Genomic DNA, 21,991 nt, shown 5'->3' with positions numbered 1-21,991 from the left:
CGAAAGAAAAAAATATTGGCTGGTGAAATGTCTGAGTGGCTGGTGGAGGAAATTTTTAATTTCCACCTCTGCTCTAAACACACAGAACATCCTGCGCTTATTTCTGACTTGCTTTCTGTGCTATATTTTGGGTCTAGTGGGGCGACTTTTGTCCATGTCTGGGCGTGTTTGCATGACCGGACTCTCAAGGTTTGGACATCGACTTTTGTTGTCTCAAAGAGACTTTTTAATAAAGCCATGAATATATATATGTATTTTTTAAAGTTCCAACCTTTAGTGATGTTGCCATGGTACTTTCTAGGTGACAGTATTTGTCATTGGCTGACATCAGTACACCTTTCTTTTGCCTCTTCTCCATTGTTCTGCATTCCTCTCCCAATCAGCAACAGGTGGAGTCTGTCTGGTCTGACCAGTTTCTCTCTCTTCTTTTCTTTCTCTTTTTCTTCTTTCTTCCACTGTTGCACTTTTAAAACCACAACTCTTCTCTTTTAATGATGCTTCATTTAAAATTTGAACCAGGATTGTTTTTGTTTGTGTTGAAAAGTTATTATGGAGAATTAGAAGATATTTATCACAGGAGAACGGACAAAAAGGATTGCGTGGGTCGCCCTGTTTAAAGTTACAAACTTTTGTCCTGTCCTGTATCAGAGCTCGGCATCTTTTCCTCAAGACAATAATGTCAAGGTGCCAAACGTATAAAACGGCTTTTCCAGAGAAGAGGATGGGGGAAAATCCTTGTGTAAAGCCACACTTGCTGGCTTCCTGTCTGGTTCCCACACTCTGCTGGGTGATATTTGATATTGAAATTGGACTTTAATAACAGCTTATGGTCAGGTTTTCTGCATCACTTTTTTCCAACCCACAGCACATCCACCTCTTCAACCCAGTTTTTTTTCCCCCCTAAACTGAGATTTAAAAAAAAATAAAGCTGTTGGTGGGTTGAAATGAAAAGCAAGTCTTATAGTGTAAACAGATTTCTTTCTAGCCTTACTGTAATGAGCAGCGGGTATTTATGCTGGCAGAAGGGGTGACGTCGCACTGTGTGTAGAAAAAAAAAGTTTTACTGATGTTTCAAAATGAAAATGATTACTGAAATGATTATTATTTAAACGCTTTGCTATCACTGGAAATAATTGACAGTAAAAACATTCTCACTGGAGACCTAGCAGTGCGTGTGTATGGTGTCTTTTTTTCCTGGTTCTTAGCCAAAAATCGCTGCCTTTTTTTTTTTTTAAAGTTGTCTGTCGACACCTAATCGCATATCACACCTAATGTTGAAAATAATACCCCGTAATTACAGAGTGGTGTCAGTGCCAAAGAGTTTGGCTCTGACCTGACAAGTTTTAGGTGTGTTTAGCATCCATCCATCTTCTCTGTTACGGTCATGCAGATAAGATGGCTGGACTGGATGCTATTGTCAGCTAGTATCCGGGCCAGTGTGCTGGTTTTTGTTTTAAGAGGGCTGCCAGTGAAACATAAATTCCTTCCCACAAAAAGCCGCAGACAGGTGCTTCATGGGTGTTACAAGAAACGCAACCCTAAGTTGCTAGGGCAACCTTATCTCTCTCAGGCAGCGAAACCTTTGCTGTTGGTTTCACAAAGACGCACAACTGCTCATCTTGCACAAATATAGCCATTATTTCACTCTTTAAGGTTATTTTGCTGTGAAGTTTTAAGTTTTTATTAATCACCTAGTATACAACAAAACAAGACAACATTAAAGTTAGGCTACAGAAGACAATGCAAAATCCTTGTGAAGACAAATGTATATACTATGCGAGTGTGTGTTTGTGTTCTGTGGTCCAGATTACTGGAAGAGAGAGATTTGTTTTAATATTCAGCCACAGAAACCTTTAGTCCCACTAATAGATGTTTTCTTTTCCCGTTCAGCCTCGGGCCTTACTTTAAAGGGGATTACTATCTGCATGTGTATCCTTTTATCCTCCGTTTAATCCTTTGCTTTTGTCTGTCCTCTCGTTTGTTGCTCCTTGCAGGGCCACAAACAACAACAAGGTTAAAGAGATGGTTGTTCTGGAGCTAAGCTACGTCAACTCCAACCTGCAGCTGCTGATGGGACAGCTGGAAGGACTCAACAGCTCAGTGGACGTCTATCAGAGCGCAGAGTAAGGAGGCCTTTCCTGACCCCTTTATAATTATGAATATGTTCCTGTTGACCTTAGGTTTAGAAACAATCATAAACACTAAAGTAACGGGAACGTTTAGTTGCACAAAGACATCTACACCTACTGTTTGCAATCTATTTATTGGCATTTATAAATTATGCATTTTAATGGTCAATTACTATTGGTCTTCATTCACACGTTTATTTTTGTTGCTTTGATTCACATTGAAATGTACAAATCGGTGGAGTTTCCTATTGTAGTTATGTTAAAAGCGTCCCTCCACGTAGCGCTGAGGGTTCTTCACAACTCATTTGACAAGTCGGTGTCTTCTCCTTAAGTTACCTTTTAAAGCACCTGCGGAGGAAGAATAGTAAAGTTGATTGACAGAAGGAAAAATGTGGCTCTAAAATGTGTTGTTTTTAGTTAATAAGCTCTCTTTAATTAAAAGTAGCTTCATGACTGAAGACGTTCAAAAGGAGAAGGACATTTAGAGAAACCCTGAAGACAGACCGATCATTTGAATGTCAAACCAGACTAACGGGTTTCTGTGCCACTGTATAAAAAGCAACAAGGAAATTGTGAGCTGAACCTTTATGCAAACCCAATTTAAGCGTCTGGTGTTTTTTGCAAGCTGCATCACTGGGTGTGTTCTGCTGGGGTGTGCGTGGTACTGAGAGGTTTTTTGTTTTGTTTCTTTTTTCATTTATTTTGTTTATTCACAACTTTCTGTGGTGTGAAGGAAAACAAAGCATGGATATCTGGAGGATCCTCCACAACCTCCAACACAAACGTTTCAGAGTCACAGCAATGAGGAAATGCAAAAGCTTTAAAAAGCGCGGCTAGATGTTTGGAGGGAAATTAAGCGACAAAGCATTTCCTCATCGTTTGAAAAGGTGACTGAGGGGGATCCGGTTAGCCGGCGCATCACATCAAAGCCACAGTTCAGCCAACGGGGATCAACACGTCAACCAGAGGACTCACCTGGAAGGAGGCGCTTGGCTCCCGTTTAGCAAGCATACAGCAGAGAATGGGCTGGCAAATGCTCAGGTGTAATTATAGGCTCTGATTGCTCCCACCCAGAGCCAGAGGGTAATTCGCCATCCTGCTTCCTTGAACTGCTTACTCTCACAACGAGACGGACCCGTATGCTGGCAGGATGGTTTAATATATGAATTCAAACTAGCTCTAGAACTCCCTCTTCTTATTTCAATGGTGAGCAACAGTTGCTTTTCTAACCTCATTGCTGATATTGTGTTTTAAAAGCACCTAAAATGCTTCAAACCTGCAAACTGTGGAACTTTAGCTTTTATGGTACAATTGCATTTGCTCATAATCAGCTCCCTGTTCAATGAAGGATCCAGTTCTTGGTTTTATTTCTTGTTTTTAAGAGTTTTAATGGTTTGCTGCACCAAATTCAAATAAACCTTTGACCCCTTTGCTTCATTCCAAGCATGACCTACAAGGTCTACCAGTCACCTGTGATGGAGGCTTCCCAGTGCTGGAACAACCTCCCTTTGTACACTAGAGTTGCTCAATCACTCATTTTAAGACTCTCATAAAAATCTCTTGACAAGGACGCCATGTCAGACAGAGATAAATCACAACTTCTATTCTTTGTCTTTTAATTCTAGCTTAGCAGAACTTCATATTTTTATTAATTTTTTTCTGTTTTAGGCAAAATTAGCCCTAAAATAATTTGTGTCTCTGGGGTCAATTCAATTTTGTTTAAAAAAAACAACAAACACAATTTTTAATCTCAAAGTTCTGCAGGAAGTTAACGCCCCTCGTGAATGGACTCACTTTGAATGCGTTTGTCCGCAGCACTGATTACATCGACCACTTACATAGCACCAGGCTCAGACCTAGACGAGTTTTCTTGTAAATTACCTCACAAACCCAAAACACCCTCTCATGTCGGCACTACGATAATCCCGGATTATTTTGTTTATCCCACATGTACGTCGTCCTGCAACACTCAGGAGGTTTTAACCTAGATTCAGGGAGTCAGTCTGCACCGACACACACAAACAGTGGAAGATTATGAACTTTCCTTCCCTGCAGCGATCAGGGAGGCAAATACTTTCCCACTTAGGTTTATTCTTCTTCTTTTTTTTTTTTTTTTTTTTTTTAAGATTTTCTGCTCAGCAATTCATCTGATGTTGAACTTCATACTTTTCCATTTGGGATTTGGATTATTAATACACGGAAAGTTTAGCAGCTGCTTCTGGATGCAATTGTTTTTCCCCAGTGTCCTCGGCTTGGGGATTAAGGAGTGAATGGAGGGTCATAACAAACGGCTTGTTGTCGGTGTCTGCCAGGTTCTTAAAGAATCACCAGCCCACCATTCTGTCTGACAATACACAGACTCTGAAGCAAGCATTATCTGTCCACCTGTGTTTCCCACAGCCTGAAACACACATACACGCACACGCCAGCAAACAAACCCTACCACGCAGCCCTTACATACTCATTACCTGAACACAAAGCTCTTGGGTGTGTTGAGAAAGTTCTTTTAGGTGATTTGTGGGCAGCTGTCTCTTTGGGGTGATGGTACAAATCTCCACAGTGGAGACCTAGCCTGCTCGAAACACAACCTCAGTGGTGAATACACAAAGACAAGACTCTCATAACCTTTCTAGGCTTTTCCCAGGAGATCTCCGTCTTCTAAATGGCGTCCCTTATTGTCACTCTTCCCAGTTTCAGTTTCAGCAACACATTTGGTTTAAAAATCACTCGCCCTTAAAACGTTTTCACTTTGCTAGTTTTATGGGTCTATCATGGATAAGTACAAATAGATTGCCAATTGGCTGGACAAAGTTCATACATTTCTTGTAGGTCTTAAATTACCTCCATGATGGTCTTAAAAAGTCTTAAATTGAGTTGGTGAAACCTGCAGAAACCCTGTTTAAAATTGTATTCTTTTCTTTTCCCCTTTTCTAACCATCTTTTTTTTTTTAATCTGACTAGTGGTTGTTTCATTCTTATTAAAGCAACAAAAATTTGTATCAATGTTTACGTTTTGTACATTGACACACTTTTTTTAGCTTCATAAATATTGGACAAGAACCAGATGCATAGGAATAAATGTTCATCTTTATTTTCTATTGATTTTCAAAACTTCTACATCCATCAAACCTCTATAAAAAATACCTCACTGTCAATCAGGTTTATGTGTAAAACACATTTCAGCAACAAGGCAGTTCAAAATGCTTTCCGGCATTTTTTTTTTTATAGTAGCTCAGGTTGTTTAGATTTCAAGTCATTCCATATTTTTTCATATTTCATACCCTAAAAATGACCCATAAATTTCTAAATTTATTGTGTTTTGGGGAAGAGAGGTGACAACATGAGGGGACCATGGCCTAAACCTCTCTCTCTTGGGGGTGTCACTGTTTCAGTCCTGCCTCCCAAAAAATGTCAGTGTCTAAAATTGATGCCATGGAAACATCATTACTGCAAGTCTTTCCCCAACCTTGTTGTATGAGAGGGAAACAAAGGTCAACATGACTTCATTGGAGCTGGTTAAAGGCCTCACCACAGTCAAATGTAATGCAAATCTCAAGTGTTAGCTGGAATATACCTCTCTCTTCTCTGTTATAGAAAGTTTCTAAAGATAACCTTCATTAAATTGCATCAGGTTGTTGGTTTTTGTGCTCTTCCTCTGAAGGAGGAGACTGGTATCTGGTGAGAGATCAGGGCAAACTCTGGAGTCACACAAGTAGTCAAAACATGCAGCTGTAATCAGAAAAACGCTCCAAATTAACAATACAAATTTACCGCATGTAAGCTTCCCAAGTTGTCATCTCTGAGAATCTAATTAGGTCGAACCTGTGATCCCGATCGCCGCTTTTCCCGCCTTCCATAACTTAAAGACTTTCTTTCAAACGGTCAGAGTGCATAAATGCAGGGAATTTTCTGTGAAGCTTTTGACATCTTAGATTCCCAGCATTACAAACGCCTCCCCTCCCGGGACCTGTACCCTGCCGAACCAAACCAGAGATCAGAGTGATCATCTACAAGCGCTGATGCATCGCCGTGCAGCCCCTATCTCTGCTGTCTGTGCTGCTGACGCAGAAGATCTGCAGTGATTCACTGAGCCAGTGCGCCAGAGGAATGCAGCGCTATCTTAAAGCGATGAATGAGTACGAGGAGTTGTTTTGCCGGAGCATGTAGTCCGGACAGCTTGTGCCTCCGTTGATACGCGAAGCTTCACCTTGCAGGGAATTACAAATGTGTTCTTTCCACTCGGTCATGTCCTGTCACTTTACAACCTCAAAGTTCAGCGTATATTTTTTTTAAAAGGTTGTTCTGGCTTTATTTATGGCCTTTATTTGAACATGCTAAGACAGAAAAGTAGGTGAAAAGAAAGGGAAGACATGCGGCAAAGGTCAAGAGGCCGGGAATCGAACCTTGCGACTGCCTCATCGAGGACTAACTAATCTTTTTGTGGGTTGTGCATAATTATTATTTTATCACAATTATGTTAAAGTATTGAACACATCACAGTTTTTCATACTAAACATATTTCTAGATGGTGCTATTGACATGAAAATTTCACCAGGTGATTATTATTGCTGTACATTTTTGAATGTGTAGCACGTTTTCGGCAACAAGGCCATCCAAAGTGCTTTATATCATGAAAATGCAAAAGTCAAAAACGTCTTAATCACCAGTTTAGAAACCAGTAACATTACCAGTAGCATTATATTTTGTCAAGTGCCATCGTCAGAATCAACAGTATGCATCAAATAGTTGTTAGTCAATCAACAATCCAACTGCAGTCAAAGAAATCCAAAACAAATAAAAATAATTCAGAAGCTATTCAGCCTTTCCTTACGTGTTCATTACAAATAAACCATTTCCACTCTTCTTAGCTGCAGCAGGATAAAAATGAACAGAATACATGAACTCAACAAGTCCAGACGAGAAGAAAAAATGTTAACAAAAAACAGATTAAAAAGTAAATAAATCAGCATCACAAATGTTTCAATCAAATTTTAAATATTGAAGCCGCTTTATGGCTTTTAATCATTCTATTCCATGTTTTAACCCCGGTTACAGAGACACACATACTTTTTGATGACGTTTTTATGCTTGTTTGTTTTTAAGTTCAGTTTCCATCTTGGCTCATGTTTCCCGTCTCTTTCAGAATTTTTTTGGGGAGCATATTATGTTTTTATCTCCAAAAAGAAGGGAGAGAAACCAAAACAAATAAGTTCAGGAACTAATTTATGTGTAATAATTAGAAATGACGGAGGGAAAAAGTATTGAACACACGCAGAAAGGGAGGTGGAAAAAGGAATGGAAAGCCAAGAGACCAGCTGAAATCCAGCGTCGATTAGAAAGCCATCATCTTCCTTATTACTCTGGAGAAATGAATATTTTTCACTCTTAGTTTACATTATTTCACATAAATTAATTTCTGAACTTATTTGTTTTGGTTTGTTTCTGCATATGGATTACATGGGTTGTTACCAACACTTAGTGAAAATTGCATGTAAATAGCGCCTTTTGTGAAATATGTTTACTATAAAAAGTCTGTTAAAAAACAAACTCTGGGCTTCAGCTTGACATCATCCCCACATTAGTTTTCTCTTGCCTCTAAATAATTAAATTAGCCAGCATTTTAATATTCATATGAAATTATTTCTCCTTTTACCTCACAATTATGCTCTACTTACTTTACATTGATCTATCACATCACATCCTAATAAAACACTTTCAAGTTTGTACCTCCGACATTGAGTGCAATGACTTCCTGTGGAAACACCCTGACCTCTTTATTGCTGCAAATTATTTTGTGTGTGTGTATTTCCTCCTTTAGTTTCTAACTCTGCTGTGAAGCTGATGAGAATTTAGAGGTTTTTTTTTGTTTGTTTGGTTTGTGAACGGCAGCAGGTACTTGTCACGGTGTATTTCTTCAGCCCCGATAACGAGCTGAACCTGCTCTCCGTCTGTCTGCAGCAGACGTCCGAGTCCTTCCCGCTCCACATTCCAAACGATTACGGCGCCAGCCGAGATGAAACGAGAGGTTTCAGGACGCGGTGCAGTCTCGCTTTTACTAGAAGCTGGTTTTAATAACAGGAATTTTTTTCTAAAGAAGGAGCAATTACAGGAGTTTGCTTCGCTGCGCTGCTGAAGCGAAGCAGCGAGTCAGGGCGCGGGGAGGCGGGAGAGGATGATTAATTGATGGAGAGTCGGTGCAGCGCGAGGCCCTCATTCACCTTTAAATCCCAACTCCTGCAGAGTGTGTTCACTACACCATCTGCCAAATCCTGGCTTCGCTAATATGATTTTCGACATAAAGACCCAACAAAATGTTAACTTTCTCAGCGTGAACTGCTTGGATCAGCTTAGTTATTTCAAATTATTCAGTATTGTTGACCTTTTTTCCCAGGTTCAATAATTAACAACATGCAATGATTAGGAAAAAAACATTCTGATTCTTGATGTTGCTGTAAGTAAATTAGATTGGTTTAATGGGGTTTACTGCAGTTTTCTCTTTACTATGTTAGCTTCAACTGGTCACGTTTGTTGAATTTACTAACTTGTTTTCTGGAAGCTTCTTCCAGATAAGAGGAGCATAGAAACTGAATGCCAATACGTTGTTGATCACAAGACAACCTTCTTTCTGTTTTGCTTACAGGGAGACTACCAACATTCCCCTGATTGCTCTGGGTCTGAAGGAGACGAAAGAAGTCGACTTCTCTGCACCATTCAAGGTATAAAACCATCAAACGCCGCGACTTGATGTCAATATGTGTCCTAAAATATAAAAGTATTGTAGAATTAAAGAAAAGCAAACGCATGTTTAGGGCTGTGCTGAAATCTAGCTTTACGTCATTGTCCAGGATTGAGTTTACTGTTATATAGCATTCAGATCCTTTTATTGCTTCATAAAATGACGTCCCATCCTGCAATAATCAATGTTAAAATGCTAATATCCGTCCTGCAAACATGACCCACATTATAATAGTCAATGTTTTCAGTTGGGATTTAAAATGAGACTCCTTTCATTGAGGATTTGGGTCATTTGTCTGCACCACCAGTCGCCCTCCGCTATATTAATAGCAGCTCTGATCTCTAATCTGGCATTGTGGGGTTTTTTTGTTACCTAAACGTCAGATGCGCGTGGGACGTTTCCAAAGCGCATTCCAGCAGTTTGTTGTTATTGTCGCAGTACCTGCCAAAAAGCAGCTTTTATCCTCTGCACGTTTTACACGCCTGCCTATCAGCACAGCTACAGCCATAAAGTCGTTCCAAAGCGGGTCAGTAGCCGCTTAGAACGCCGGGGTAATTATCGAGCTCCGCTGCGCCGTGGGGAAGCCCGCTTGTAAATGTCACGATGGCTCGTTTATCGCTCGTCGCTTCCTGGTCTGGTTTCCTGTCGGTAATTGATCTCCGCGCATATCTCTGAGCTAATTAGCAGGTGCAGCCGGCTGGCTCTGAAATAGGACGTCTTTTAACACGCATTCTTCGGCTTATGTGTACAGCAGAACAGAAAAGTCCCACAAAATGTCGGCATTGAATGAATAAATGCGTTGGGCTCAGGGTTGACTCCTGTGTGTTTGACAGGACTTCATCCTGGAGCACTACAACGAAGACGGAAGGACTTTTGAAGACGAGATCGCCGACCTGATGGACCTCAGACAGGTTAGTGCTTTTGAATGTTTTCTTCCCAACGTATAATTCTCTACTGTAAAAACCACCTTTATATCCACTCCTCAAGGTGTGGAAATAACCGGTTGTGTTCCTACAACTTCAAATACTTTTCCTTTTTTTAAAAAAAAAAGACTAGTCTTTGAGAGTTTGAGTGAGAATATTACATCCTCACTTCTACAGGTTTATTATTACTACTGTATTAAATTAACATTTTTTATGCCTTAGGCCTGCAGAACACCAAGCCGAAACGAAACTGGGGTGGAGCTGCTCGCAAAATACTACAGTCACCTTCCTCTGATAGAGAACCGCTTCTTCTCCCCGACACGCCAGACGGGCATCTTCTTCACCTGGTATTACTAAGTATTCTGCTTTACAAAAATCAAAATCATTCATACCATTTAAACATTTTTACATTTTGCCATGTCACAACAAACCCAAATGTATTTTATTGCCGTTTTATGGGATTGCACCAACACAAAAGTAACCCAGAAATAAGCAAACAAGTGAAAGATGCTTTGGAACGTTGTTGTCTACATGAGAAGCACAGTACAAAACTAATTGGACACACCGGATCTCATAGTGAAACATGGTGGTGGCAGCATCATGCTTTAGGAGGCTCCACAAAATATTCACTCAGCGAAGGTTGAATAAACAGAAGCCATATATTTATTGGTTTCCACTACACAGTTATGCTCTGTCTCCTAATAAAATACTTACTTTGTGAGTAACGTAACCTGTCGCAAAAACCAATTAATCGCATAATAAATTAAAATGAGCTCCATAATTGATTAATCATTTTTGAAAGGCAATTTTGTTTACAGAGACTTCATGACACATTTTATTTATGGTTTTAGTTGTGTGTGTTTGTTTCTGTTTTATGTATTATTTTTAGTTGTTTTGTTTTATTTTGGATATTTAAAATGCGCTATATAAATAAAATTACCTTCCCTTACCTAAAATGTCTTCCAGTTCCAGTGCCAAGTGTTCTTTATGTTAAAGTTTATTGGTCTTTGAGGGGATGAACTTGCATTATGTTGCCGTTATCAAGATATTACTTGAAAACGGTTCCAAAACAACAATATTATCATTTATCGCAATAATCACTGGGACAATTTATCGTCCAGCAAAATTTGTTATTGTGACAGGCTCAGCTTTTGCAATTATGAAAAACATGATGTGCGTTTAAAACGAACCAAACGATTACCTTAATTTCCATAGTTTCTGCCTTAAAAAAGCAAAGTGCTACATAAATGAAGAAGACAGAGAGCAGGAATCTCCTAAATCAGCTGCCATGTTGGGGGTTTTCAGTCTTCAAGTATTCTGACACCTCCTTGAGCCTGTGGATCAGCTGGTATATCCCTACCTAAAGCCTCGCTTGCTTATAGGAGCTTTAAATGAGAAAGATTTAGGTTGGTACCAGCTGTTTGTCTTCCTGTGCAATGAGAGGTTCTAGTTGTGGAAATAAAAAGGCAGAAATGACATAAAAGCTGCTGCTAATATGAAAAACATGTCTCAAAATAAAGTGAAGGTTTTAGTAAAGACGTTTTAGACTGTGCCTTAACTAATTTATGTATTTTAAGCCACTTGTAAAATTATGTTTGTGCTCCAAATTAAGCTGTAAATGGTGACGAGAGTCGTCTTCTTTCCTGCAGGTACGACTCCTTCACAGGCGTTCCCGTCTGCCAGCAGAACCTGTCTCTAGAGAAGGCCAGCATGGTCTTCAACTTGGCCGCTCTGTACTCCCAGATCGGCACCAGAAGTGACCGGCAGACAGTAGCGGGCTTGCAGGAGGCCATCTCGTCTTTTCAAAGAGCCGCAGGTACATTTTCACTTTGACCGCATTAACCTGTAACGACGTGGAAGTCAGCCCAGGGGGGAGTTTGCGTTTGCAACTCCAGAGTGAAACGGTGAAAGAAACTGTCAGCTACAATTCTTTTAAAAATAGCAGCTTCCCTAAACACTTCCATGAAATGTTGGTGTTTCTTTGTACCGTACACAATGGGCAGTAGGACACAATAACATGCTGCTGAGATAAAGTTCGTCGACGCTCGTGTCAGCTTATCAGCCAGCCGCCGCCGCCCTCTGGTGTCCGTGTCAAGAGGAAGAATGAATGCAGATGATGTTTCTGGCTCCTTGTCATGTGGCTCCAGTCCAAAAAAGCATCAGAAACACAAAGTAGCTCTCCATCGCTCAAAGGTTTTCAAGAATCGCCGTCAGATCTTGATAGATATATGGCTCTGCTGTACGGCTGGTCTTTCACTGTAATTACAGCTCGCAACTTGGCTTCGCTTTTCTCGCTTTGATTAATCTTTTTTTGACTTGTAGTAACTAAAGCACTTATGTTGAGACAGGGAACATTGTGCAAGCAGCAAAACTAAACTGAGAGCTGACAATTGCTGTGCATTTATTTATGTACACATCTAAATATATGTTGGATTTGCTTCAGTGCTCTAAAGAGTTGTAGGAGAAACCATGTTGCATAATGTGTCCTAGCAATCTAGTTCTCTGTTACTAAGCAATAAATAGCTTTCTGTTGCTACTAGCTAATCTAACAAAACAAAATACACACTGGCTTGTTGGAAAAACTGATAATCCTACTGCGTCCTGGGAGGAACCTTTTGATTTATATAATTATCAGATGAATAACAATAAAATAAACAGGTCAAGTATTTCAGAACAAATTGCTGTTTGAGTCGCATCTATTTATTTGTTTCAGTTTTGTTAAAACTATTGAATATGTTTTGAGACTACCATTATTCGTATGAAGTCTACCATCAATCAAAGGTTGAAGCAGAATACTTTGAAAGATTGAAAAAGTAGAATCTCAGTTTTATTTAATACCAGTTTGTCAATTATTGATCACTATAAGAACTATTATAGTGGAAAACAGGAGCACAGTTCAAAATAAGTTGTCTAGCCTTTCTGTAGTGAGTGGTAAAATATTATGTTAGGAGCAGAAGTGATGTCACGCCGTTTGAGTGTAAGAGAGCAGTCGCTAAAAACAAGCAATTTCGTACCTTAAAACAAAGACATTATTGTAGAGGTCACCTTCTAAGCTGTTTTTAGCATCTCCTAATAGCAGTTAGCGCAGCTAGTGGGCCTAACATTACAAAGAAAAAGCGACCTTTACCATGGTCTACTAGTAATTAGCCTGGCTAGTGTAGCTAACATTACAAAAAAGTGGCCTTTACCATGTTGAATTAGCAATTAATTTAGCTAATTGCTAATTCAATTTGGCTAATATTACACAAAAAGCATTTACCATGTTGTATTAACAGTTAGCCTAGCTAGTGTGGCTAACATTACAAAAACAGACGCCTCTCTAGAAAATTTAGCTTCTTAATTTTACCTGGAGGCTTCCTGAAAAGTTGTTGACGTTTTCTAACCCAGAATGTTCCATTAAATGAAGGTTGAAAGCAGAACATAAATGTTTTGAAGCCGCTTGGGTTTTGTTTAGGTTTCTGTTAACTCAAACCTCTCCCCTCAGGCATGCTAAGTCACCTCAAGGCAACCTTCACCCACACCCCGAGCTACGACATGAGTCCGGCCATGGTCAGCATGCTGATCCAGCTGATGATTGCCCAGGCGCAGGAGTGCCTCTTTGAGAAGAATGCTCTGCCGGGGGTACTGAACCAGTTCACCTCCCTGATTAAAATGGCCCAGGAGGCTGCCAAGGTAAGTAGCGTACAAACATTCATGAAGTGTCCATAATGTGCTGGTCACAAGAGTCTGTTTTTTTTTCACTCCTCCATTGTCTTCCTCCTGCCAGGTCTCGGAAATCTATGATCAGGTCCATCAGTTCATGGTCCAGACGCCAATAAAAGACAACGTGCCGCTCTTCTGGTCCACCATGTCACAGGTCAAAACCAACCACTACCGAGCCATGGCGCACCACTTTTTAGCGTCAGCATTGCTGGATCATGAGTGTAAGAAAACCTTTCTGGGAACATTTTTGGAGCTTTGAAAGATATAACACAGAGAATGTACTTTTACAAAAAAAACAGGATTTCTTATTGTACAATCTGTTGCTTTAACAAAACAAATTAGTTCTGCCTCATGTAGAAAACATTATTGAATGTGCTGCTCTTTGTCTTTAATTCTGTGTGAGCTACTGTGGGTCTTGCCAGATGAGTGAACTGAACTACAGTGAGCCCTTGCACTATTACACAACAGCTATTTAAGGATTCACACACACACACACAATTCAGAAGCTTTGTCTTCAGAAACTGTGATCAACAGAGAGTGGAGAGGGGAAGGCAAGGGAAGAATTTAAAGTACAAAAAAAAATTCTGGAGAAAAGTTACAATGTTGCAGGATTATTTCTTTATATCTCTGTCCAGTGGATAAAAAAAAATAACTCCAGAGGAAAAAAGCGTTCTGTGGTTGATGGCAATGTTGTCGGTTTTGTAACTCTACTGGTTGTGTAACGGCGGTGATTGATTAGTTCTGATGTCTCGTAGATGTCATATTTCATTCTTTATAATTAAAAAAAAGAAGCTTGTGGTTTATTTTCTAATCCACAATCCAATTGAATCCCCTTTGTCTATGTTGAAGCTAATTCACATTCTGAAGAGGCCAAGCTGAAAGTTTCACCAGAGCACACGAAAACATTAGAAACTTCCTAGAGGACGATTGTAATTCTTGGACTAGGACACAACTACAGATAATGACATGGAAACTAAGCTGCTTTGAATCTGGCAGCTCATTAACAAATTCCTGGCAGACGAGGAAAATAAAGCAGTTAACCACAGAACCGTGGAGAGAGGTTAATTTCCAAGCAAGAAACGTCAGTGAATGATGGCAGCAGTAGAACGGAGATGAAACACAAACACCAGCAAATGGTTCTGCCTCAGTGAGGCGAGCTGTGTGATCCAAACCCAGAGAAAGTTCTGTCCAGAATATGTAGATGACAGCTTATAAGCACTTATAAAGTTTTAAAATAAATTGATGAGCTTCTTAGTAAAGAAATGATTGCTGTTTAATTTTAATATCTACAGAATTCAGCAAAATTCATGGCTTTTTTTTTTTTCAAATTTTGCCACATCACAAAAAACGTACTTCAATATATTTTGTTGGGATTTTATACACAAAGTAGTATGTAATTATGAAGTGAAAGGAGAATGGTTAATATTTTTCTTAGTCTTTTATTTTTAATCTTAATAGTGTGGAGTAGTAACAATTAAGGAGTCACTGATCGAATAGAAATTTGCTGCAATATGTTGAAAAACTCTTATCAGATGCAACCAAAGGGTAACCCTTCTGAGACATTTGTTATTTGCCATTAGAGAGACTAAGAGCATATTAGAAAAGCCACACTGCAAAAACAGAAAATCTTACCAAGTATTTTTTGGTCTAGTTTTCTAGTGCAAGTAAATTGTTACTCTTGGAATAAGACATAATTAACTTACAAGTAACTTTTAAGGAAGATAAAGAATTGTTTTTTGGATCAACAATTCCTTAATATAAATTTTAAAAAAGAAGTACTAGTTCCGCTGGCAGATTATTTCACTTATGTTAAAAATATCATGCTGTAGGTGAAATAATCTGCCAGTGGAACTAGTACTTTTTAATTCAATATTAAGGAGTTATTGATGTAAAACAAGCTCCTATTCATTGCTGAAAAGTTACTTGTAAGTTAATTTGGTCTTATTTCAGGTGCAACAAGATATTTGTACTGGAAATCCTCCCAAAAATACTTGGTACGGTTTTGTATTTTTGCAGTGTATTTAATTGCGTACACCAAGTGTCAACTACATTTATCAGTGCTTAACTAACAATCCTGTCTCTTTAAAATCGTGTGCAGGACGTCTGATGCAGCAGACTTTAAAGGAGCATTTCTGAGCTCCTCAGACTACAGGTGAAGGTTTTCAGGGTTGAAGTGACGGATTGTTTCTCTCCTCTGCGTTTAGTGGGTCCCAACGACGACGAGGACCAGCAGGAGAAGACCTTATCTCAGGTGTACGATCAGCTCCCCGAGGGATGCTCCCCACTCGGCATCCTGAAGAACAAAGACGAACGTGAACGGATTGGTAAGTGAATAACAGCAGTGGGAATCAACTTGATGGGATTACACTAGAGGCTGCCTTGGCAACACAAACGGCTGTTCGTCTTTGACTATATTTTGTGTATTTTTCCAGGTAAAGCTCACATTCGCTGTGCCATCTCGGGTCACGAAGAGGCTCTGAGGAACTACAGCCTTTGCCAGCACCTGGAGAAGCTGGAGGCTCTGCAGGAAATTCTAAAAGCCAGCCACCGGCGCTCGCTCGACAAGTACAGCGACTACGACAACGAGGAAGAGTTCGTTGACTATGTCGAAGCTCCAGACATCATCTGTGAGTCCTGGGGGTGTTTTTCTTTTTAGAAAAAAAAAAAAAAAAAAAGAAGCAAATATCCTGTTTGCTTTAGCACAGGAGGTTAAGATGAGATTCGAGGAATGCAGTCTGTCTGTGTTCTTGCATTAAGAGAGAGAAAAACCTCCCTGTGATTGACTTGGCGACAGAACAATGACCCCAAGCGTCTCCACAACAAACGCTTCCCGAACTCAGAAACCATTGTGTTGACTTTCATGGTGTCCACACCTGCTGCAGTTTTATTAGCTTTGATAAGTGACGGTTAGGTGACGCAGTATTTATTCTGTTGACCTCCCCTGTCCTCCTCCCTGCAGGGCGGCGGATGTAAATGACCTCATTGTTTTTCCTCTTTCTCTCCCCTCAGCTAAAACAGAGCACAAAGCAGAAATGGAGCTTCCTGCTGCCACAAAGGTGAAAGTCACCGACTTTTTCCAGAGGCTGGTATGTGGGTTACTAATATTCTTTTACTCACATTGCTATTTTTTCTGTTTGTTTTTTTTCCTGGTTGGTTTATTCATCAAGTGGTATAAAATGTCTGTGGATTTATGTGTTTTTACCATTAAGGATCTGCTTAGAATTGAACACAAACAGACTTTGACTTTTTTTTTTTTTTTTTATCATTTCTGAATACAACCAACCAAGGGTGAGTCTCCAGGGAGCTCTGGGACATTTAATCATGTGTTTAAAGACATGTCATTCCCAAAGCCTCCTGGACTTTCATCCAAAACAACAAATGCCAAACTAACACTAACCATGAACGGAAATGGGCTGAGCGTCGTTTAAGCCTTAATTTGGTTACTATGGTATAAATTGAGGAAACAGAGAGAGGTGGAACATGTTGTGGGTTAGTATTGCTATTTTAATTCTCTTTGTGATATCAGGTTAAGGATATTGTTTGAAATTTCCTATCAATCATACTCAGACTTTTTCACATTTCCTCGCATTACAACCACCAACGTCAGTGTGTTTGAATGAAATGCTACGTGGCAGAGGTACAAAAAATGGTGCATAAGGTGTGACATTCATTAATCAGAGAACAGGCCTAAAAGTAACTACAAGAGATCCAGAGAGACCAAACGAATATCCCGTCCTGTTCTCTGAAATACTCTACCTTTCCAGATTAGATCTGCCCACAGTCTGGATCATTTTAAATCACTTCTTAAAGCTTATTTTTATTCTTTGGCATTCAATGGATACTGTAGCTCTTCTGTTGTGACTTTTTGAAAAAACTTATTATTACTCGTATTATTTTAACAGTATATATAGATTTATTTTCTTGTATTATTTCTCTTTTTCTTTTCATCAACTTATTTTATTATTGTCTTTGTGCAGCATTTGGTGCCGTTTTAAACCTGTTTTTAAAGTGCCATGTAAATAAATTTGACATTGACATTGACATCCGTACACATCTGGCTTTTAGGGGGAAAGTGACAAGAAGTCGGCCATTTTTTGAAAGAACATCAGCAAGAAGTGGTTGTACAAAGCAAAGCATCAACTCTGTGGGGCGGATCGGAAATGTACAACAAACTTTATAGACATTTATGTACAACTATTGTTAGTCTATTACTTCACATTCATTGGAATAGATTGACGTTTGTGGTTGTAATGTGAGAAAATGTGGAACATTTCTCTTATTCCATTTACTCTCCACAGTGATTCCTAAACTCCTTACGTCTAAACATTCAGTTTCTGATTCCTTTTGGATCTCATGCTAAATGCATGAAGGAATGTCACTATTTACCATGTAATAGTGATGGTATGGTTAAGCCCACTTTACAGCTATGCTGATAAAATGCAGGCATCAGTTTCAGTCAGCAGGTGGTAAAGCCTCAGAACAGAAGGACTTCTGTTGTTCCTGTCATAAAATCCAAGCCACCTATTTACTAGCAGTTTAAGCCCAGGATTGTCATCCTTAGAAAGATAAAGAGGATTGCTGGATTTAGAACAATAAATAATAACTTTGGAGCTAAAAGAATCTTTTCTTGTAATCAAATTTATTGCTCCTATAAGTGTGTAAACTTCTCTGGTGTTAAACGGTTTTACAAAAACAGTTACATTTATGACGGCCAAACCCGATCTTCAACTATGAAACAATAAAGTCACAAGTGTAACAGAAAGTAAACCTTTGGATCTTGTAAACTTTTCTGAGACGTGACATTGTAAGGAGGATCTTTTTATAATTTTTTTAATTCTCATTTATGCTTATTAATACATTCGGAATGACTGAAAAAGCTGAAACAATTGGATTAATCGCAATTAATTGATTATTGAAATAATCATCAAGTAAGTTAGTTGATTAAGCATTAACTGGAGTATACAAACTCATAAAAAGTCATTTGGTGAAAAAACCCCCAAGATATTCAGAGTATTAAGCCAAAACTACACAAAAAATATGTATGTTTTGTATTTAAGATAAAAACACCTTTTTGTTTTTACATATGTTTTAGCCAAGACTCCTCAAATGGTGTAGCTTTAGCTTCACCTGGTTCAGACTTACTTAAGAAATGCTATGTTGTTGCATTTTAGGCAATAAAATGTTTATTTTCTTATCCGGAAAAAGGAAATTGAAACATTTGTTTTTCATGTTTTAATGTATTTCTAATGTTGCATAGAAAATGACAAGTGGTTGAATTTTGAAATTTGATTATTCTTGTACTAAAATAATCAGTAGCTACAGCCCTACGCAAGTAAAAAAGCAAAGTACTTTGAAAATGTTTCACTTTCTGAAAGCATGTTGATAAAATTCATACGTCTGAGGGTGTTACACAGAAACCTGATAACACAGATGCTCGTGGTTACTGAAGAGAGAATGTATATGATTGCTCTCTGTGTGACTTGGCGTACAAGAATCTTGACAGAACTACACAGGAATTTGCCCCTGACCGCCGTGTCTCAACAGGTCATGTGTCAATGAGGACACAAGAACCTGGAATTTCAGTTTTACCCCATTACAAAACCCAACAGGACCTTTTAAATTGAAATAAATAAATAAATCTAATTAACCTAAGCATTTCCACCTTGTGTCCACTCAGGGCCCTCTGGCGGTCTTCTCGGCCAAGCAGAAGTGGACGGCCCCGAGGAAAATCCGAGTTTGTGCAGAGGACAGAGACCTGGGTTTCACACTGAAAGGAGAGGCACCAGTTCAGGTGGTCTCACTGGACCCTCTGTGCCCCGCCGCCGTAAGTTAAACTGCATTCTTTACATCTGGCTGCACACGACTAATTATGTTACATTTGGAACGCTAAGGCACTGCCCACCCTAGACAAAAGTAAAGAACTCGGTCAGAAACTCAAATGTAAGTTTATAAGGTGAAGATGTACATATAAATGTATCCAGACAGGAGGAGGAAGTCAGAAGAGAACTTGTCTTAGAGGGGCTAGCTTGGATACCTAACAAACCGGCATGCTACCCAGGGATTTAAAAGTACTTTGAGTGGAAGTGAGTCTAGCTGTAATGCACCACAGCAGTGATTGACCACTTATGCCTAGAAGTTTTATTCAAAATGTCAAATTCTCATGGCATTTAAGTAGATGTTGGAATCAGTTTTGACCTAAATGATTACTTTATTTGTGTACTCAAACTCAAAAACGTATCATAGGTTAGCTTTGTCACTGCATGTTGTTCTGCTTGGTTACAGCCAAGCTGATAGTCAATTAACACCAGTTCCATTTCCATTGACCGTATAATTGCTCAAATTCATAGCTTGAAAATAAATTTGTTTATGGAAACACGGCAATTAAAAAAAGAATCTTTCAATTTCAATGAAATGTTTTGCTGCTAGGATGAGGTGTTGTTTTCTTTTTCTTTTGTCAAATCAAAATTGGTTTATTTCACAAAATTGCAAAGGAAACACTTTTCTTGCATCACACGAGTCACATGATCAAGACAACAGGAAGCATTTGGAGGATCATAGCAAGACATGTTTTTTTGTGTGATTTATTGCATGAACAGACTTACTCGCATATGATTTTAATTGCGTTTTTTACTTAATGGAAACACTGCAGGTACAAAATGGTGGTGTTTTTTTGACATTAGCAGAATCTCTACAAAGGTTTGCGCACATATGTAATGGAAACGCAGCTACTGTCAAAACTTACTCCTTCACTTGTCTCACATATTGAGAAAAGTGGTGTTATTGCTAAAGCTATTTGTCATTTATAGACAATGCAGGTGACGTGTTTTGAGAGAGATGCAATAATTTCCTTACTGCTATCAGCGGAGGTTTTCATGCTGAATCATAAAAAGTACAAATTAAAGTAAAATGATTGATTTAATTTCCTGGAAATACTCTCCTAAATATAAATTTTGTTGTTCCAACCCCTCAGTTTTGAGTTACTCCTTTTCTTAAAACCAGCTTTCTAGTTGTTTAATAATCTTGACTGTGTTAAAGGAGAGAAATCTGTCCTGCAGACCTATTTATTTTCACAGAGCTTTGAGGAAAGTAAGAGCGCTCACTCCTTTGACATATTTCCATTAGGGCTTTTTTTTTTTTGCCTAGCAGTCAGTTTTCCATTTACAGCCTTTACAGAGGGGGAGGTTGCATATGCTGAGTCATCAGTTGTATATGGCAGAGAATTTACTGTTTTCATGTCAAATACGTCTGCTGTAATATGACCTACTTTAACAAACCATTGGAAGGACCTGTTCTAATTTATTTGCATTTTGTACTTTGACAATTCTTAGGCTTAAAGGTTATGAGGTGTGAAGGGTCCTCTAGTTCTAACTCTTTGCACGATAATTAAACGACCAGCTCAGTTTGAGTCGGCTTTTTTCGGACAGGAAATATGGACTAATTCCAAACACTCCTACCGGTTTTGTGGGCATTTGATTCAAATGAAATCTGGCTCCGTAAGCTCAACGGGATTTGCGTCTAAAAATGTTGGAAGGCGCTCCCCTCCTCCCTCCTGACACTCTGGCCACTTAATTAAATTAAGAAACGGGGAGTATTTACGCCCTGCAATCCTCTGCAGCCTGACAGCTCATTAAGATGTGCTAACAAAAAGCATTCCTTAATAAGCTGCGCAGGAGATCCAGAGAAACAGATTAGTTGTAAGGCATAAGCTTTACCAGGCCAAACTCTTAGCAACTCTTTAATAAAGCATTCAGAAGGCTTTTTTTTTTTCTTCTTTTTTTTTTTTACTCAGGCAGCTGATTTTGAAGAGTTATCGACCAGCTCATGCGAATGTAAATCAAGCAATTAGACAGAAACGGTTCAACTCCTGCCTGTGGGTGTGGACCCACTCAGAAAAAGACACACTCTTACACACACTCTTACCTGTCTGCTGATTTTAGCTGCCTTAGGGGACGAAACAAGATGGAAGTCCTTAAAGACATTCTCTGTGAATATGTCGTCGTCTTTAAAATCCAGTGTCTGACTCTTGTCTCGTCCATGTCTTTTTAAGACCGATGGACTGAAGGAGGGCGACTACATTGTTGCTGTGGGTGACAAAGACACCAAATGGATGGCTGTCAGCGACATGATGCGACTTCTGAAAGACTTGGATGAGGAGGGGATTGAAATCCAGGTGGTCAGCGTGATCGACAACAGCCCTCCAATGGTATGTCTGACGAATTCCTGGAAAAAAAATGAATTAAGGAGGCTCTTGTCAGACATATGTCAGAATTAAATATTTCCACTATGTTGCATATCTATTGATACTCTTAAAATGTTCATGTGAATACCAAGAAGTGAATGCATCTTTTTTTATCAGCTGGACAAACTACACATAAATGTAAGGTTGAAGGAAATGATGCTTGGTTGGAGTTTATTAGACAACTTTAGTATGACACCATTACTGCAGCACACTTACATATTTCAGACTGGCGACAAAAGCAGGACGTAGCTAATCAAAAACA

The 21,991-nt window shown here is 39.1% G+C and overlaps 1 protein-coding gene across 2 annotated transcripts in view; it reads left to right on the top strand.

The window, feature by feature from the left end:
- rhpn2 (rhophilin, Rho GTPase binding protein 2) overlaps nt 1-21,991 on the top strand; it is a 31,765-nt gene that overhangs the window by 8,054 nt on the left and 1,720 nt on the right. Inside the window, exons 3-14 of one of the 2 annotated variants that reach the window (XM_028013892.1) lie at nt 1,995-2,123; nt 8,770-8,845; nt 9,699-9,776; nt 10,011-10,135; nt 11,438-11,604; nt 13,273-13,460; nt 13,555-13,711; nt 15,695-15,814; nt 15,923-16,117; nt 16,500-16,546; nt 19,168-19,314; nt 21,538-21,693. In XM_028013892.1, coding sequence (XP_027869693.1) covers nt 1,995-2,123; nt 8,770-8,845; nt 9,699-9,776; nt 10,011-10,135; nt 11,438-11,604; nt 13,273-13,460; nt 13,555-13,711; nt 15,695-15,814; nt 15,923-16,117; nt 16,500-16,546; nt 19,168-19,314; nt 21,538-21,693 — 1,585 coding nt within the window. Of the gene's footprint in view, nt 1-1,994; nt 2,124-8,769; nt 8,846-9,698; nt 9,777-10,010; nt 10,136-11,437; nt 11,605-13,272; nt 13,461-13,554; nt 13,712-15,694; nt 15,815-15,922; nt 16,118-16,499; nt 16,577-19,167; nt 19,315-21,537; nt 21,694-21,991 lie in introns of both variants that reach the window. The other variant, XM_028013891.1, reaches the window with a different exon arrangement.

This window comes from Xiphophorus couchianus, chromosome 4 (assembly GCF_001444195.1).
Source record: "Xiphophorus couchianus chromosome 4, X_couchianus-1.0, whole genome shotgun sequence".
Lineage (NCBI taxonomy): Eukaryota > Metazoa > Chordata > Actinopteri > Cyprinodontiformes > Poeciliidae > Xiphophorus > Xiphophorus couchianus.
This window is presented reverse-complemented; position numbering and strand designations above follow the sequence as displayed.